This window comes from Plodia interpunctella, chromosome 27 (assembly GCF_027563975.2).
Source record: "Plodia interpunctella isolate USDA-ARS_2022_Savannah chromosome 27, ilPloInte3.2, whole genome shotgun sequence".
Classification (NCBI taxonomy): Eukaryota; Metazoa; Arthropoda; class Insecta; order Lepidoptera; family Pyralidae; genus Plodia; species Plodia interpunctella.
In genome coordinates this window covers 1,506,549-1,520,213 of record NC_071320.1, presented here as the reverse complement: position 1 = coordinate 1,520,213, position 13,665 = coordinate 1,506,549, and the positions used below count along the sequence as shown (strand labels likewise).

The following is a 13,665-nucleotide window of genomic DNA, read 5'->3' as shown; positions in this document are numbered from 1 at the left end:
GAGCAGATATAGTTAACGACCGAGGCCAAAATAGACTACCGCGGGCGGAGCTGCGAGCAACAGTTACTTTCCAATATACATATTGAAAATATATTGATATTTTCCCATTGGTCTTTAAAATAATGTAATTTTACTATCAATTCCAGCTCCGATCTGCCTACCAGAACGAGGGTCGGACTTCTTGGGCCAGTACGGGTGGGCGGCGGGGTGGGGGGCCCTGAGCCCAGGGTCCAGGCTGCGGCCGCGGACGCTGCAGGCGGTGGATGTGCCAGTCCTGGACAACAGGGTCTGCGAGAGGTGGCACAGAGCTAATGGTAAGAGGATCTTCAATTTTGTACTCAAAGCATAGTTCTTTACGAGAGGTGGCACAAACCTAAAGGTCATCATTATCAACTGCCATTTAAACGTCCCCGCTGCTTGGGCCAGTGCCCCCCTTACCGTTCCCAATAAGGAGTTTCGGCCATAACCCACCACGCGGTTTTCAATCTATAAAGATAAATTGATTACCTTATCGGAGCTGAGGTCTGTGGATAATATAACAGCATGTGGTGAACTATCCTACTAAGTCATTCAGCTAAAAATGTTGGTATCAGCAAAAGAGTTATGATTACATAATATTGAGTCTAAGATCCGAACTGTTGTTATGGTCTATTAAATAATTGGGCGTACTAATTGGGCATACCAGTTCTGGACAACAGGGTACACAGTTTTTTCGACTCGAAACACGGAAGAAGATCATTACGGTGGATGTGAGTAATGAATCTGTACTGATTTATTTTGGAACATATTTCAGACACAACTCTCTCACAGCCTTGTACGATAATAGCAATATCGGGATGGGGTGAACGATTTTATCGACGAACCATTTTTTGGCAAAGAATTCATTCGTCGAACTAAGCAAGGACGTAACGAGGAGCGGGGAACCTTGAGTAATTCGGAAAACAATTAGGACCTCATTGATACCTATGTATTTTTATTGAGTGCCTTTATGCGAAGATAAGTTATTACACAAAATAATATTTCACAGCATATTTTTAAAATTTTCCAGGCATAAACGTAGTCATATACCCCGAGATGCTCTGCGCGGGTTACAGAGGTGGCGGTAAAGACAGTTGTCAGGGAGACAGCGGGGGTCCCCTCATGTTGGAGCGCGCTGGACGCTGGTACCTGATAGGCGTGGTGTCCGCCGGGTACTCCTGCGCGAGTCGGGGACAACCGGGGATATACCACAGGGTGGCGCACACGGTAGACTGGATCTCACATGCCACTACATTGTCTTAGCAGCTGCCAAATTAGGACCTAACTCGATATATACAGGAGCGTTTGCACCGCTGTCCTTATCGTCTTTTAAATTTCTTCGAGGATGAAATCAAACATCAAATTTGACACGTTGGGCTATCTAAACAAAGACATGAATCAATTTTACTGCTCTACTTTGTTTAAATTTAAAGGATGGTAATGAAAGTCGAAGCGCTCCCGGAATCACCCACTGTGCTATAAGTTTAAATTCAATAAAAGATCTTTTATCGTATAACATATTGAAATATAATTTGTATTGTATTGCAGTCTTTTCTGTATATATATATATATATATATATATATATATATATATATATATATATATATATATGTATAATCATACAGACGAAGTTAATAAGTACAAGTTGAAGAATAGCACAAAAGAGTATAAAAAGAAGTCGAAAATCCTCAAATAGTCCTCAAACAGTCAATTCGGAAATGTACATGATTCAGAAACCAAAATAAGACGTGAATGATAATGATTTGATTAACCAAAACGAGACATTACACAAGTAACGATAACAGTTCTGAATGCCATACGGCATATTTTTTTAATGCTTATGACATAATCGACTTAAATGTATTGTTACTGTCCAACGCTCACTCAAATTGCGATAAAAAATCGTCGCCAGAGACACCAATGATAGTCTTATAGTGAAGCGTTTATTTACGCACGCTGAAAAAACGCCCGTTCAAACGAGGCATCGGAATGGCTAGACCAATAATGATGAAGCTGAAGAAAAGCACCGAATTATACATGTTAGCGAAGTCGTTCGACATAGCTATATCCATATGACATTAAATGAATCCTGTAACAAGTCACGTTCAGATAAAAGGGGTTTGGGTAATATTGTACATATTAACCTGTAGTGTCACTTTCAGCAGCTAAATAACTTGCACTCCAATTTTGAAACACACCAAATAAAGATACATAATATCAGTACATATTTCAGTGGAATTCATCGTTCTAAGTATTATCAAAGCTCACGTGGATATTAAATTTATTTGTTTTCGGAATATTTTGTTATTATGTAAAAAAAATTTAATATCTCATCTCCGATATGGTCAAGCTATAATGTGTGCTTCATACAAAACGTTTCCCTTTATTTATTCTTTCAAAATAATAGAAGGTGGCCGCGAAATTTCGATAAAAATTAAGCCAATTTTAACCAAACTCGTTTAAAAAGTAGTGAACCTCAAACACTCGAATATGATTCGGATTTCTTTCATAAAAATCGACAAGTTGTATAGATTGTAAATAGACGGTAATCCCAAAGGGGGAGAGAGAAAAAAAACTGTAATTTTAGCGAAAGTCATAATAATTATTGTATACGTAACAACTCTGCTATTCTTTTTCCGATTAAAATTTTACAACATTATAATACTTAGCTAAATGTGATATCAATAAGCAAAACACTACCATTTTTAACCGAGGGACGAAAAGTATACTTACATTCATAGTGCCTATAGTATTTTGTAAATAATTTTGTTAAATAGTTGTACAGATAAAATATATTTTTTACATAAAAAAGACACTGATCTTAAAAAAATTGTAAATAAATTAAGAATAATTAAGAAGGCTTTAAATAAATTATTCCATTCGCTTCTAATTTATTTTCTTACGATTTTTCTTTTTTTTTTTTTTTCATTACTATTATTCTTAGGTACGAGAACAAATTGTCGTTTGTAATAGTTTAATTTAAGTTAAATAAAGTGTGTATTTATTGTTTGTATTATATGTTATTTATCCCTGCTGATTGTGTTCTTCAATAAAATTATCACGAGATTACTAGCACTAATTAAACATAATTGTATTTTAACGTGATATTTTTAAATTTATTCACTTGGCCGGTGCAGTGAACACTGAACGGCACGTTATCCTGCATGAACTTCTATATGGCGCGGTGATGACGATGAGTTTGCAATGAATTTGGGTAGGTTGATGTGCTATTGATTGACTATCATAGATTTTTTAAACGTATTAGATCGCATGTTAAACAAAACTCCATTCTACATAACTAAAAAGAATTTATTTCTTATTCAGGAAAAATTTTGTGTTGCTGAGAAAATATTTTGTGTCGACAAGTCTACCGACAAGAGCAAAGCTTTAAAAAATAAATCAGGAAAGCCAAAGTCTAAGCTATGGAGATATAACAATGACACCTAAAAACTCCAAATTTCTATTTGAGATTACAAGATACAAAACTCAAAAAATACCTACAGCAGGTATAGCTTTTTGTCTAGGTACTACCAAGAATTTTTTAAGATCTATTTATATAATATACTAGATGTTGCCCGGGGTTTCGTTCCCGTGAGAATTTTGAGATAAAATATATAGCAATTTTGGATGATGTACCTTTCTAAAGGTGAAGGAATTTTTGAAATCGATACGGTGTTATTAGAGATTACCCGCCTCAAACATGCAAACTCACAAACGCTTACCGCTTTATAATAATAGTACAGATTCATAATAATTTTGTATGGGAGTAAAAATAAAAACACATATTATTATTTGCAACGTACCTTACATATTTGTCGTCCTTTATTCAATTAAAAAACACAAAGCGAAGTTAATTATACACTCCGTTAAAATACACGAAGTCTTACCACAAAACAGTATTCTTCAAATATTATTTTAAATTTGACATCATCGATTTAAGATATCATAGGAAGGTAAAATACGATGATACGAGTGGCTACAAGTTTAATGCATGCCAATTTTTTCAATATTAGCAAAATCTTTACAGTTGATCCAAAAAATAATAAAAAGTATGATATGTAACCATTATAGGCTTCATTGTTCGTACTTCGACGACCTCTGTAGCCTAATTGTTAATGCTGGTCAGATCTAGATAGAAAATGACCTTTTTCTGATTGATTTATATTTCTTTAATATCTATATGTAATATTTCTAATATATTTCGAATAATATTTCTTTAATGTAAATATTATATATAATATAGTATTGTTGACTAATTAAATCCTATAATACATAGCGGCTTACTTAGCGTAAACTCAAACTGTTTGATTTATCCATATACACAATATATATTAAAAATTTCTCCTGTTTTGTGGTAAACGTCAACAAACTACCAGCCGATAGGTATACGATGCTTTTTAACAAATCTCTCCAACAGTTCCTGCAGCGGGCTGTAGTAGCGTAGGAGTGACGAAGCCGATATTTCTTCCACCCCAATCGAGGATGACAGGATCTCCCTCCAATGTTGAGAGTGGCCTGGAGACATAATGTCTCTGGAAAAATTTCAATATTATAATAATAATAATAATCTTTATAATATATAATCACAAAATAGAATCCAAACTAATATTATGAATGCGAAAGTAAGTTTGTTTTTTTGTTGCCTCTTCACGCTTTATCTATTGGACCAATCTTCATGAAATTTTGCATACATGTATTTGAAGTATGGAGAAGGAATAGTAGATTTCTAACGAGTTAAGTTTGACTGACGGACGGACAGACGGAAGTGATGAAACTATAAAGGTTCTTTGTTTTCGGAAATTTGATGATATGCATTTGTGTATATTTAAATGGATTTGTTATACATGTCACACATGATTTTTATCTTATTTTAGAAAATAATAATACGATGAAAAAATTCTGGAATCGAGCGGGAATTGAACCCGCGCCCCTGTCTATACGGGACAGTGCTCTTGACCATTGAGCTATCGAGACCATGCCAATTCGGCTGAATTAATTCATCTCTTTATTCTTACGCCGACGTACGACGTATTGTCATTAGAGAGTAGCAGGTACACTCAACTAATCAACATACCCCACTGTTACAAGCAAGAAATTATGTTTTTTGAAAATACTCAAGCATCTATTTAAATGTATTTCATTTGTGTAAAGTTCAAAATGAGTTTAACTTACGACAGAATCCTGCCGGCAGTCCTTGAGCCGTAGATGTCACATCTGTTCAGCGTGACCGTGGGTGGGATGTCCTCAGTGACGTTTCGCCTCCCGAACACAGACGCCTTGCAAAGGGATTCGAAGATCTGGTGCTGCAGGAAGCTGCTTAGGAAGTACCTGATAGTATAGATGGTGAAAAATGTATTAATTGTAATGCAATTGTAGATTGTAAACATAAAATACATACGATGAATGAAAGAAGGTGAGCCGTGCTTTAAAATACAATAATAAAAAAATGAATAAAGTAACAAATATGTATATAACTTGTAAAGATCATAGCGCAGGAGAAATCAAAGTGGAAATGCTTATTTATCGGAAGCCAATTTTTATATAGATATGTGCTTTTATTAGATTGTGTGTTTTATTTCTTATTATTATCTATTAAACAAACCAACAACCTTTACAAAAGGATACAATACAAATTCTTATTCAATAATAAGGCCAATAAAAGGTTTCTCTCACTATTACAATAATACAATCGACTGATACAGGGGAAGAAATGAGTGTGACTATGTAATGGCATGAGTAATAAATATGTAACGAGCAGAATCCTGTGGAATGAGTGTACTTAAAAATATTTTAGAAAAACAAAAGAAGTCAGAAAGAAGTTAAATGTTAAAGTGTGGTTTTATAAAATGGTCTATCTTCCATCACAATGGCCATCCATTTATACTTCATATTATAAATGCGAAAGTCTGTCTCTCTGTTCCACTTTTACGGCAAAACTGCTGAACCGATTTTGATGAAATTCGGTATGCATGTAGTTCAAGACCCCAGTTAGTTCAAACATAGGCTACTTATTTTTCAAATATAAGCCCCCTAATGATTATAATGGGGGCGAAGCCGAAAAAAACTTGTTAACTATAATTATTATGTTAATGATTACGGGGATTAAATGTTATTACGTTCCACTTGATACGATGATAACAAATTTATCTATCACTTAAACTGTAATCGATAGAGAGAATAATTGTAATCTACAACTTCAGTTTAAACAGAGACAGGATTTGCAAAATTTGAAACTGATCAGACATCAAGAAAGAGACATTAAACGAAAAGTTTACCTTATATGTGGCGTATTATCAGGCACGTGAAACTTTGCAGCCACATCAAAATAATCCTCTCCTCTCTCATTTGGAGGTGTTATTCCACTCAATTCCTCTACCATTTCCCAAAATACACGATTTTCATCACCTCTCCTGATGCCACCTTCGAAATATTTCCACCGATACAAATCTATTACAAGCGAGAATGGTATCTGTGGTATTTTATTTAAAGCTTGTTTTAGCATGAATAAATCATCTGTCGAATCAAATTCTATGTCAACATTTGCAACAATTTTTGATTTATCATTTTCGCTTTCCGTTTGTTCATTATTCTGATTGAGTTGAACTGTGTTACTTGTATCTCGGTTATTTTCGTCGAAATTAGGTTCGTCTGTTTTCCAACCATTATTAAATAAAATAGTATCATTAATTAAGCCAAGTCTGTGTAAATGTTGAGGGGTCATGACTCCGTACATAATAGCATCTCCAATGCTCTCATGTAATGCAGTGTTAGCTTGCTGAAACATTTGAAAGTGTTCGTTAAATATTTATACACAAATTTCATTTGTATTATAAATACTTAACTAGCGCAATACCATAACACACTTGAACCTTCAAGAATCACACGATCTATTAAAAATACCACATCAAATTCCGTTGCATAGTTTTAAAGATCTAAGCTTAAATAAGTGCAGTGAGAAGTGGCTTCGTTTTTTACTATGAAATGATAGTGAAGTAATCACGATGATGTGCCAAAAGGCCTAATTTAGATTAGAGTAGCTATAGTTAGATTTGGAAAAATTTGAAGATTCGAAGTAAATTAAAAAAAGCTATGATATCTTACCCTAAATAGTCCAGGCTGGTCTTCGTACGCCATGTAATATTGAATGTGCCCCATTTCGTGATGGAGGACATAGAAATCTTGCACTGTAGTTCCAGAGCAGTAGATCAGTCTGTAATATTATAAAACTATCATCATAAGCATCGCCAGTTGCGGAGACTAATATCTCGACCTCAACGTCTAATAAGGATACGCAAAATTTTAAAAAATAATAAGTACTTCTTATGTACAAATTCAAGTGTTAATTACTATCTATGGCTGTAACCATCGGCTGTAACTATCTATCGTGATGCTACAATTAACAATAAATGGGTCAAATTTTTTATAATGCTGGAACTTTAAGACTTTTGGCACTACATTTGCGTACCTATAGTCGCCATTTTTGAACATGTCTGCTGCAGAACCATGGCACCTCGTGGCATCAGTTTCCCGCGAAAATACCGACTCCCGCCAAAATATATCTGTCATGGCCGGTAGTCCGAGGGATTGGTAGAAATCGTCCGCTCTTTTTGCCTGAAATTCAATATTTTTTACGTTTTAATATGGTTGTATTGGTCAGTTGAAGTTTACAACATTTGAAGAATTTTTTAGTATCAAGTAGGTAATTTTTACGACGAAGAACAACTTTCGAGTCAAATTTGACATCGACTCTCGGCGTTTTTCTGCGCAGGTTAAAGTTAACGTCAAAGTTGACTGGTGCTAAGGTTGCTACCCACCGTAAGTAGTTAGCGAGTTTGATATACAAAGGTTTTATACTTACCATATGAAGCACAGTCCAGTTTTGTCGCTTGATGCTTGCATTCAGGTCAATTGTCTGTGGCGTCATTAGCTCAATGGTGGCGTCCCAACTTTGTGACCACAAATTTCCTGGAACATATTACTTAACATTTATTGTCATGATTTCGGTTTGTGGTTCCGCCCCAGAACTCTTCCTATCTTCGACGGGTGTGCCCTGGCAGCTAATAGGTAAATATAATATTCCCAAATAACGTTGCTGTGCTGCCTTAATGTCATCAAAGATGAGTGACAAAAACAATATAGACGTAGAAAAGCGGTCACTGGGCTAAGACCCTGAGGTAAAGCCATGAATGCCTTTAGAAGAGGAGGAGAATTCATAGATCTTACCCACTAAATGAGCTGGTATATATCCCCTCTCCGGAATCATTTCCCCGTACCTCCTCCTCAGGAAGAACCTCACTACTCCATGGAGAAGTTTGTACAGTGGTTTAATGTCGTTGTACAGGTGATGGCATACCGCTCTCAGGTTTGGTATCTCAAGCTCATCACGCCAGGCCTCGCCGATGTTGGTGTAACCTGAAATTTTAGGCAAGTTGAATTTTTAAGCCGACTGGCCTAATTATTGCTTGATATATAGACAGATAAATCGTTTCTTCGACTGTTACAAATACACAAATAAGCAAAAAAACAAAACGGCAAATCATTGAAATTGAACACAGTATAATATTTATGTGCTGGCATCAGCCAAAATCGTCATAACTCAGCGACATTTTTGCACTGGCGAGAGTGCAAAAACGCTGATTCGCTGATTTCCATGTGACACGTTGGAGCTATACCTGGGACCGCAATTTTGGAAAAAATAAATAATACAGATTCGTTAAAATTATGATTCGATTAGATTGAAATTTTGCAGATGGTAAAAAGATTTAATAGAAAATATTTATGTGTTAATTCTACATAATGTCCAAGTCGCACGGCAACGACTGAATTGATTATATATAATAATAATATCTTTATTTGTCAGACTATAAAACCCATTAGATTGTTAGTAGAAGTCTTAACCTATGTTAGTAACTAAAAGTAACAGAACGTCACTGTGTCGAAATTCACCTGCGAGACACATGATTTTCGACAAAGTGTTTAATTATTGGACTGTCTGGTCTGACAATGCATTTAGAATACTGTTGGTGATGCCTCCAATACATAGACCATTCTTGGATACGTTGTATCTGTTGAATAGTGAATGGTTCACATCAAATGACAGTCATGAATGTATAGTTTTATGTTTTATTTTTGACAATAAGTGCAACACTGCAAATGTCACTTTATTATTACCGGACTTCCTCTCCTTCTACTCCCTTGACCACCATGCAATGCAATGGTTGCTGTTGCTAGTTTATTTATAATATTAATTAAATATATAATGTAATTGTTTCGTACTAATAGTGAAGTTCCACATGATTGTTAACCCACAATAAACGTGAGGACTTTCATGCATCTGCTGTTTCAATCTCTGCTGGTGTGTACAGACCCCGCTGGCGATTTGCGCACACTCGCACGGGCCTCTTTTTCTGATGATGGCATAAAAACTATAATAACAGCTTGAAGGTCTATTTTCTACGCACCATTTCTTCCAGCAGCGGTATTCTCAACTGCCACCAATTCTCCATAAGGTGTCTTCATACTCTGTCCCATTTCCCTCCAAGTGGACCATACCCATCTCAGGACCTCTTCGTTTTTCGAGAACGACATTAATCTATCGAAATCATCTTCACCATCGAGACATACAATTTCATTCAAAGAATCTTTGTTGATGTTTATTCGATGTGGGTTTTCCAAATGGCTGAATATAAGATTTTCTACTTCAGAAAGGTTAGATTTAGATATTGGCTTTTCTGTTGGAAGACAAACTTTGAATTTTGAGTATGTAGATTGAAGTTCGTTGTACAAGGAACTCAAGTATCTGCAATAGAAAAGTATGCATGAAATATGATGAGACAGGAGTCACTTGGCAAAACTTGCTAAGTTATGTTATTCCTGGAAGTGAGAATATTTTTTTTTGCATTTGTGCAAGGAATATTCTATTATATTCTTTATGTATTAATATAAAGATTTGTCAAAAAGATTCAGCAGTGAAAAAAATACTGTGATAATGACAATGCTTGTAAAGATATAATCATACGTTTTTGGACTCGTCCAAACGCTACTAAATGATACGAGTACACTAACGTGACGTCACGATCTTGTAATAGAAGTATTAGCAAAAAACTAACGAGCGAACTATGTTTAACTACTTGAAAGTTGTTTCAAAATTTAAGTTTTTTTGGGATGGTTGAGTTTGTTTTTATAATTTTATAATTTTATTTAATTAGACTTTCCAACTAATTTTAAAATTTCGTATCAAGCGTCATTGTCTATAAATTATCGCAATAAATATATTGACGACCTCTGTGGCGCATTGGTAAAGTGCTTTCCTCTGAACCGAGAGGTCCCGGATTCGATCCCTGGTCGGGTCACGATAGAAAATGATCTTTATTGATTGGCCCGGGTCTTGGATGTTTATCTATATATGTATTTGTTATAAAATATAGTATCGTTGAGTCAGTAATTCAGTATCCCATAAAACAAGTCTCGAGTTTACTTTGGGGCTAGCTCGATCTGTGTGATTTTTCCTAATATATTTATTTATTATTATTTATTTATTATACCTATCTATTTTATCTAGAGCACACATATTTTTTATAAAATTTTCATCCCTTGTCATACCCTATTTATAGAAAGTAGTCAGGTATTGATGCAAAATATACGTACCTTGCTTCTTTAAAATTAAACTTGGGCCCGCGACACAAAAGATGAGTCATTCTCTTGTGTGTGCTATTAAACAGATTTTGATTTAGTGTTGCCAGTTTATCGCACGCATTTTGTTGCCATGTTATCCTTTTTTTCTGGTACTCAGCCGAAGCATGGGTTAAATTAGGTTCGTCTGGTTCGATAGAGGATTTCCACGCAATTTCCGAAGATATTCGATTGAAATATACTGTTTTCTCGTTCACATCTTGGAAGAATTCTTCAACGTTTTCGTAACAGGAGTAGAGTTGACAATTCAGTAGGAATACTAGAAGTGTTTTTGTATACATTTCCTTCTTGTGAGTTCTGGTGTCATTTCATTCAATGTTAGTTTAAATATAAAATCCTTTATTGCAACATTGAGTATGAATAAGATGGGAGTGTTGAGTGAAGTGGAACAGTTCATGGAATGAGTTAACTTAATGTGCCTACCACACATGGGTGTGATGAATGATAAAGAAGTAAAAACATTTGAATATATATATATATATACATATATTTATATATATGAATCATCGTTAAAATCAACGTCAAATTTGACGTTGATTTTAACGATGATTATATATATATATATATATATATATATATATATATATATATATATATATATATATATATATATATACTACCTGCATATAAACATATTAAAAACTAGGTTTTGCCCGTGGCTTCGGCCGCGTTTATTAGGTGCATACGCTCATAGCTTATTCATGTTCAAATTTCGGGTTCTAAGCAACGTATCGGGATGAAAGCTATAACAGATTTTAATTTAGAACATCTGCTATGCAACTGTGAAAACAGCATCAAGTTCTATCGAGTAGTCTTTGCGTGATGCGCGAACAAACATTTTTAAATAAAATATAGCCTATAGCAATCATGGATAATGTGTACCTTTCTATGGTGAAAATATTTTTGAAATCGATTTGGTAGTTTCTGAGATTACCCGCCTCAAACATACAAACTCACAAACCCACAAAGTCACAAACGCTTTTACCTCTAAATAATAATATAGATTTAAAGAGCTTGAGAGATACTGTACGTAGAACCGTGAGCAGAGTAAGTTAAAAATCAATAATTCCATCAAACTGTAATCTGGTGAATTAACATGTTACCGATAAGGCGGTGATACAAAACCTTTTATTTATGAAAATCCATCTGATATAGCTCAAGTGGTTAACAGATTTTTGTAGGAGTAACCATTAATGGCATAATTCCTATGTATTAATTACTAGGTTTGATCCGCGGCATCGCCCGCGTGAATTTCTCTGCGAAAGTGGAGCAGATATGACTTTCATACAAACTTTAATCGCCCATTATAGTCATTTGGGGGTTAATTTTTCAAAAAAAAATAAGAAGCCTATGTTTTATCTGGGGTCTTTAACTATATCCATACCAAATTTCATGAAAATCGGTCCAGCCGTTTAGCCGTCAATGTGAAACAGATAGACTTTCGCATTTATAATATTAATATGGATATTTTTAATATTATTTTACTGCCTGACCTTAAAATTCACCCTTGGACAACAATAGTATTCCCAGGGAGGATTGACACCAGACAGGCGGCCGGTTGTAAAAACACAGACGAATCTTCAAAAAATGTTATACAATCCCGGGCGTCACAGACCCGAATACAACAGTGAAAACGCGAAGTTTAACAGAGACATAGAAGTATAAACTTAGATAATAATGAGACTAAAAATAAATCGATATTTTTAACATCGATTTCTTCATAACACAAAGTAACACGAAGTTAACCCACGAGTCACAATAAAACTAAAGTCCAGGACAAGCTCACTCCACCGAGCAATGTATCTAACTGCGGCACGAACGCTGTACGTATTCAATTTGTGTCATTAGGAATGTGTCTACCGTGAAGCGATAGCTATATAGCTAATTTATTCAATAGGACAGTTGCCAACATATCAAATCAGATGCGAAAAATGTATGTACAGCATGTATGATAGTGGGGACAAGTGACGTCACGATTCTTGTAGTCAAAAAGCATTTCAAATTCAAATTCCCAATTCTTGATAAGTTAGGGTGATACATCACTTATTGACCTCAAAAATTACTTAAACGATGTCTACCGTCGATTTCCATAGGTGAAGAAGAAGCGGCGTTCAATTATAGATACTGAGACTTAAAAATACGTTACTATAAATAAAATTAATTAACTAAAGTGTCAATTAATTATCGTGTTTCATGCGTGTGAATGCTATGCTATTTTATACTACTACCGTTGGCCTTATTGATTAAAATATTTTAGCTGAATCCAATACACTTGCTCCGTTGTTCTACGTTGCGTTAACGCTTTCGTTTCACTTTCTACTCGGTTACTTTCGCAGCCATTGAGCGTCGGAGTCCAGGGTCCGGTGCCGCTCTATGGTTTTACTAACATTTGTCGTCGACACACGGTTGTGTCATACCTATAACTAAAGAATTTATAATACTAAACTAGAATGCTTACAAACAAGCAAAGCCGTTGCTAAGCTTGGGTCTAATATTTGGAGACATTTTTTTCTTGCATACGATAATAACAGTTTGCCAGAAAGCATCCCATCGAAAGCCCTGCTTTTGAAAGTAAGAAAAAAATTATATAGCATCCAGGAACGGCTTCCGAAGAGGGAAATTCTCTTCGGTATACAGCACGGGCAAGATTTTTTGTCAAGCAATAAGATCTCTTTGACAACAATAAGAGCATGTGTCAAAAATGTATTTTTTCTTGCATACGATAATAACAGTTTGCCAGAAAGCGATGGCTACAAATTTTGTGTCCAATTTCAGCAATTATTTTATTATGTCCAATTTTACCTATTGGCACGAGGACATTGTAGAAATGTGATCTTTATAACAAAGCAAATAGGTCTAGTTTTCAATGTCATTATTTTGACATTGGTTATTCATAATCATTCCAGTTAGCATATAAGTTCGTTGCATATAACATACAACTGTTTTATATTGCA

General features: G+C 34.9%; 2 protein-coding genes across 8 annotated transcripts in view; one reads left to right on the top strand and one right to left on the bottom strand.

Moving 5' to 3' along the window:
* Positions 1–3,028, top strand: part of LOC128681474 (uncharacterized protein) — a 47,233-nt gene extending 44,205 nt beyond the window's left edge. For all 3 annotated transcript variants that reach the window (XM_053765388.1, XM_053765389.1, XM_053765390.1), the window contains 2 exons: positions 147–314; positions 1,049–3,028. In XM_053765388.1, coding sequence (XP_053621363.1) covers positions 147–314; positions 1,049–1,281 — 401 coding nt within the window. In that variant the 3' untranslated portion in view covers positions 1,282–3,028. The remainder of the gene's footprint in view (positions 1–146; positions 315–1,048) is intronic.
* Positions 3,029–3,804: 776 nt separating this feature from the next.
* Positions 3,805–12,552, bottom strand: LOC128681473 (angiotensin-converting enzyme-like). Of its 5 annotated transcripts, none has more exons than XM_053765385.1 (10): positions 12,462–12,552; positions 10,667–11,008; positions 9,481–9,818; positions 8,243–8,431; positions 7,878–7,984; positions 7,485–7,630; positions 7,121–7,229; positions 6,295–6,794; positions 5,192–5,347; positions 3,805–4,551 (listed from the first exon to the last, which is right to left on the bottom strand). In XM_053765385.1, exons 2-10 carry the CDS (start codon positions 10,990–10,992, stop codon positions 4,389–4,391), a joined length of 2,034 nt encoding a protein of 677 aa, XP_053621360.1. In that variant the 5' UTR covers positions 10,993–11,008; positions 12,462–12,552; the 3' UTR covers positions 3,805–4,388. The 5 variants fall into 5 exon arrangements, with proteins under 5 accessions (XP_053621360.1, XP_053621358.1, XP_053621359.1 ...); XM_053765383.1 differs by having other exon boundaries at positions 10,667–11,048; positions 12,462–12,521; XM_053765384.1 differs by having other exon boundaries at positions 10,667–11,130; positions 12,462–12,515.
* Between the last annotated feature and the right edge of the window lie 1,113 nt (positions 12,553–13,665).

Excerpts from the sequence above, each read along its gene's own strand:
- LOC128681473 (XM_053765382.1), bottom strand. Across the intron at positions 8,432-9,480 it reads TACCGCTGCTGGAAGAAATG|GTTACACCAACATCGGCGAG; the intron begins GTGCGTAGAAAA and ends CTAAAATTTCAG. Across the intron at positions 6,795-7,120 it reads ACCAGCCTGGACTATTTAGG|CAAGCTAACACTGCATTACA; the intron begins GTAAGATATCAT and ends CAAATGTTTCAG.